Source organism: Triticum urartu, chromosome 4 (assembly GCF_003073215.2).
Source record: "Triticum urartu cultivar G1812 chromosome 4, Tu2.1, whole genome shotgun sequence".
NCBI classification, from domain to species: Eukaryota; Viridiplantae; Streptophyta; class Magnoliopsida; order Poales; family Poaceae; genus Triticum; species Triticum urartu.
Window position 1 is genome coordinate 523,031,134 of NC_053025.1, and position 5,462 is coordinate 523,036,595.

The 5,462-nt window shown below is 49.9% G+C and overlaps 1 protein-coding gene across 2 annotated transcripts; it reads left to right on the top strand.

The window, feature by feature from the left end:
* Positions 1-461: 461 nt before the first annotated feature.
* On the top strand, positions 462-4,837 carry LOC125552419 (AP2-like ethylene-responsive transcription factor CRL5). 2 transcript variants are annotated; one of them, XM_048715967.1, is made up of 9 exons: positions 462-1,137; positions 1,225-1,783; positions 2,384-2,469; positions 2,617-2,625; positions 2,717-2,805; positions 2,894-2,967; positions 3,050-3,100; positions 3,207-3,283; positions 3,848-4,837. In XM_048715967.1, exons 1-9 carry the CDS (start codon positions 828-830, stop codon positions 4,474-4,476), a joined length of 1,884 nt encoding a protein of 627 aa, XP_048571924.1. In that variant the 5' UTR covers positions 462-827; the 3' UTR covers positions 4,477-4,837. The 2 variants fall into 2 exon arrangements, with proteins under 2 accessions (XP_048571924.1, XP_048571925.1); XM_048715968.1 differs by having other exon boundaries at positions 464-1,137; positions 2,387-2,469.
* Positions 4,838-5,462: the final 625 nt, after the last annotated feature.

The window sequence follows — 5,462 nt, forward strand, 5'->3', positions numbered from 1 at the left end:
TTCATTTAAGTCGGCGCGTTGGACCGATGTTTCTGTCCACGGCGATTCAAATGGACACGTGTTTATGAAATGGATCTACCCGTTGGAGTTGCTCCTGGGTTGAAGATGCCCTTGTCGGATACACTCACCTGTTCTCTCTCTCTCCTCTCACGTAACTCCATGAAGCCTGTGCCGAAAGCAGCCTTCTTTCAGCCACTCTGGGCAGCATTCAGCTACTATGTCTAGGCAGCAGCGCTACTAGTGCATGACAGGTTGAGAGAGAGTGAGACGGAGAGGCACTAGACGGCAGGAGGAGGCTGACCATCTTGTCCAATGGCAACTCCACGATTAAATTCTTGCATCTTTATAGGGGTTAGTCTGTGTGTATGTGTCGCCGCGTGAGTTTTCAACAGCACCGGACGTGGCCTCGCCCCAGTAAAATGAGGGTGGAGTGGGAACCCAAGGGACTTGAAGAAACACACACACACACACGACATCTTTTACCCAATCCAATCACAGATCCCCATGGAACGAGAGGTATGGGGAGGCCAAGAACAAACAGGCCCCTAGATTTTATATGCCCGCTCTAATGAAATTGCATTAGGGCAGGGCTCAGGAGAGAGTGGTACTTATCCACCGCTTTGCTTTCGCCTTTGGCTTGCTTGGCCCCTCCCTCTCATTCCTTTTGCTCAGCTCACGGGTCCCTCTCGCCCGTCTTCCTCGTAGTTCACTTCTCTTTTACCACTACTGCCTCCATCTCCATGTCGTCGCTCGGACAAGGGTAGTAGTAGAGCTCAGCTCAGAGTGAAAGCCAAGCAAGAAGCGTTTTCGTCTGTGTTTGGTTGTTGATGAGAGCGATGGCCAGCGGCGGCAACTGGTTAGGCTTCTCCCTCTCCCCGCACATGGCCATGGAGGTGCCCTCCTCCTCTGAACCCGACCACGCTCAGCCTGCTAGCGCTAGTGCTATGTCTGCTTCTCCCACCAACGCCGCGACCTGCAACCTCCTATTCTCCCAACCCGCGCAAATGGCCGCTCCACCTCCTGGATACTACTACGTCGGCGGCGCCTATGGGGATGGCACCAGCACCGCCGGCGTCTACTACTCCCACCACCCCGTCATGCCCATCACGTCCGATGGATCTCTGTGCATCATGGAAGGTCTGCTCACTGTTGCACTTCTCTCTCTTCTCTTGGTTCCCGTTGTTGCAAACGCCGATATTAATCTTTCGTGCTGCCATCACGTAGGGATGATGCCATCGTCCTCGCCGAAGCTCGAGGACTTCTTGGGTGGCGGCAATGGCAGCGGACATGACGCGGTCACCTACTACAGCCACCAGCAGCAGGACCAACAAGACCAGGAGGCAAGCAGAATCTACCACCACCATCAACAGCAGCAGCAGCAGCTAGCGCCCTACAACTTCCAGCACTTGACGGAAGCAGAGGCGATCTACCAAGAGGCCACGGCGCCGATGGACGAGGCAATGGCCGCTGCCAAGAACCAGCTGGTGACGAGCTACGGCTCATGCTACAGCAACGCGGGGATGCAGCCGCTGAGCCTGTCCATGAGCCCCAGGTCCCAGTCCAGCAGCTGCGTCAGCGCAGCTCCTCAGCAGCATCAGATGGCTGCGGCCGCTGCTGCTGCCTCCTTGGCTGCTTCCCAGGGAGGCAGTAATGGTGGTGGGGAGCAGGAGCAGTGCGTGGGGAAGAAGAGGGGCACTGGGAAGGGAGGCCAGAAGCAGCCCGTTCATCGCAAGTCCATCGACACGTTTGGGCAGAGGACCTCCCAGTATAGGGGCGTCACCAGGTAAGTTGCTTATACTACAGATATTTAGCTTTTGGATTCACGTATGATCTCAACTTGCTCAATAGTGCTACCATCTTTTGCAAGTTCTATTTCATCATTTTACATTGCTGATCTTGTGCAAATAAACTAATGTCAACTAATTCCTAGTTCCTTTATTTTTCCAAAATAAATAAATTCCTGGTTCATTTGGAAGGAATATGGTAGTGGTAGTACTACTAGTACTACTGTTTGTGCCTTATGTTTTGCCCTGTGATTTTGTCCTACTTAGCAGCATTGATGTCTGCAGTGTTCCACTGATGCATCTGCAGTTCTTGCTATTTAGTATGGCACCTAGTACCCATAGTTCGTTCCAAAACAAATTAATGCCATGGAACCGTTAGATTTATTCACCCACAACATGCTTAATTTGTTCCATTCCTCAAGATTAAAGACTGAGCGCAATGCACCTGTTGCTTCTGATGCCTCTTCAGTTCTTTGCATTGATGAGACACCACCTACCTGCTCTTTTGTTTTTGACCAAATCACCTGATCCAACCTGCCTCCCTTTTTATATTGTTTATATCGCATGACCAAGGTTTGGGTGTGTTTGATCCACTGGAGCAGGCACAGGTGGACTGGGAGATATGAAGCCCACCTCTGGGACAACAGCTGCAAGAAGGATGGGCAGACAAGGAAAGGGAGGCAAGGTTGATCACTAGCTCAACTTCTAGCACAAATTGTATCAAAATCATATGCATGAGTCACCTTCTGATATAACTCCACCTAACATTTTGATACATGTTCTTCTTCTTGTGTATGTCAACATGTCTGGCTCGAATGGTGTCTTCTTGCAGTTTATCTAGGTAAAATTTGCTTCATATATACGGAGTACTTTGCTGCAGCACTTGTATCAAGCTGTGTCCTAGTTCCTGACATTTTCTTTATGTGGGCTAGGTGGTTATGACAATGAAGACAAGGCTGCCAGGGCTTATGATCTGGCTGCTCTGAAATATTGGGGGCCGTCAACGAACACCAATTTCCCGGTATGGATGACAGCATGGATTGGTTCATGGAAACTAAAACTGTCGATATCGGTTTCTATACTGTGAACTGATGTGTTGAGTTTCACAGCTAGAAAATTATCGAGAGGAGGTCGAGGAGATGAAAAGCATGACAAGGCAGGAATTCGTTGCACACTTGAGAAGGTAAAAAGCAGGAGTCATTTTTCTCCCACTCTAGATCAATTTTTGATTGATAGATTCAGCAATAAGTTTGTGATGCCTACAGGAGAAGCAGCGGGTTTTCTCGTGGTGCTTCGATATATCGAGGAGTAACGAGGTAAGATGCCTACACATTTCCCTCAACTATGAAAAATATTGCATGAGAGAAAAGTCTGAATAATATGAGCGGAAAACAATCTCAACGCGCCGATGTTGCATTTCAGGCATCATCAGCATGGAAGATGGCAAGCTAGGATTGGCAGGGTTGCTGGCAACAAAGACTTGTATCTCGGCACTTTCAGTAAGAACGATCGACATATCCGCTTGTTTTTATATACTTACTAACCAAAAGAGTTTTCACAAAGTTATGTGCTATAAGTGAAAGAAGCTTTCAGTGCTAATCTCAAGTAGCAGGGGGTACTATTATCGATGCAAGTATGCTAATTGTCGCGTCAAAGTAGATTTGCTAGAGAATGTAGTAGACACCCAACAGAAGCTTTTACTGTTAAACCTCTAGTTTTGTGCGTTGCTTTGGGATCTATAGTAACTAACTTTAGCTCGTGGAGTACATCTGCAACTGCGATGCATCCTTCCCTGATCATTCTTTGCTTTTCCAGATGTTTTATGCTTTTCATAAGGCTGTGACCTCTGTACAAAGCTATCGGTTGACTGTCTCGAATACCCCCTTGGACTGAAAATTCAATCACACTAGCACGACGCAAAAAGCAATCAGATCGGAAATCGTACTTTGCAATAGGAATCTACCTTGGTTTCCTAATGAGTGAACAAGGAGGATATTAATCATCGATGACGTCTTCTAAAGGGTACATGAAATCTTAACAAAATCTACTGAATCTTTGTACAGCCACTCAGGAAGAAGCAGCCGAGGCCTACGACGTAGCCGCGATCAAGTTCCGTGGCCTGAACGCCGTGACCAACTTCGACATAACCAGATACGACGTGGACAAGATCATGGAGAGCAGCTCTCTGCTGCCCGGTGACGAAGCGCGCAAGGTCAAGGCGGTCGAGGCAGCCAACCACGTGCCTGCCATGCACAACGGCGGCGGGGAGATCAGCCATTCCGAAGAAGGAAGCTCCGGCGTCTGGAGGATGGTACTCCATGGAACACCGCAGCAAGCTGCACAGTGCACCCCCGAGGTGGCAGACCTTCAGAAGGGCTTCATGGGCGGCGGCGACCCTCGCTCGTCCCTGCATGGCATCGCCGGGTTCGACGTCGAGTCGGCGGCGCATGACATCGACGTCTCAGGCAAGATCAACTACTCCAACTCGTCCTCCCTGGTGACCAGCCTCAGCAACTCGAGAGAGGGGAGCCCAGAGAGGTTCAGCCTGCCCTCGCTGTACGCCAAGCATCCCAACGCCGTCAGCGTCGCCAGCATGAGCCCGTGGATGGCGATGCCAGCGCCGGCCGCCGCCCACGTGTTGAGGGGGCCGAATTCCTCCATGCCTGTGTTTGCTGCCTGGACGGACGCATAGCCGCGCTGCTGCTGCTCAAATCTTGCTGTCGCTGGCCATGTTGCGTAAACTGGAGCTGAGTTAGTAGCGTCGGTTGCTCATTCCACTTGTGTTGAGCTGGGAAGGCAAGGCTGGTTAATTGGTTATCACGAAGGTGGTGTAGTGTTAGTGGTAGTGGTACGCAGGAGAAGCAGGCATTAGTCTCTAGCTCACCGAACTTGTAGCAGTACGTAGTATTCTTACTTACTTTCTCTTGAGCCTCTTTTTATGTAATCTCCTGGGAATGTATTATCATGCATGCATGCATGGCTTACAAATTACAACAATGCATGGAAGGAGGCTGCCCCAAGAAAAGTGAAAGGGTTTGTGGGATCGGGACTGAGCTGATGTGTCTTTGTCCGTACGCTTGTTTTTTCTTTCTTTTTTGCGACGAAAAGGCGGGTATTTATTCCAGATTCACAGGATTACAACTAGTTCAGCGACACAAGAGAGAGGTTGGGTAAGCCAGCACGCAGTGCTATCCCCGCTATGTCTAGAATTCGCTAAAGAATCTGCAACCCTGTTTTGTTCACAACATTTTTACAGGAGTGGACAGGTTTTTATCTGTGCAATCAAATGGTACGCTCGTTTATCCGTACGCTTGTTAGTAGGTCAAGTAGTGGACAGGTTTCTGTAATCTAATAATCAGTGGGGTCGTGAGGTGCATGCAATTCACTGCCGATGCTGGTCTTTTGACCAGTGTCTCAGGCCGCTTGTCTCACGTCCTTTTGCTTTCTCTGCATGGCGCGGCACTTGCTCATATGATGGCGATGAGTATCATAAACATTCCCCTCTTTTCCCATCCCTTCCCGTATGAAGGGAGCGTCCTACGTTCCGGTGCAAATCATTCCAAAGCGGCCGAGAGATTCGCAGGGCATGTTTCCATGTCCCGACCTCAACCTGCGGGTTCATGATGGCATGGCATGCCATGGCCCCGGCCCGGGATGACATGTAGGATCCAAAGTGGC

Bases quoted from the DNA above. Each gene is read 5' to 3' on its own strand.
- LOC125552419 (XM_048715967.1), top strand. From the start codon at position 828: ATGAGAGCGATGGCCAGCGGCGGCAACTGGTTAGGCTTCTCCCTCTCC. The intron at 2,968-3,049 runs GTAAAAAGCAGG...TGATGCCTACAG, and splicing joins TTCGTTGCACACTTGAGAAG to GAGAAGCAGCGGGTTTTCTC. The intron at 3,284-3,847 runs GTAAGAACGATC...ATCTTTGTACAG, and splicing joins CTTGTATCTCGGCACTTTCA to CCACTCAGGAAGAAGCAGCC.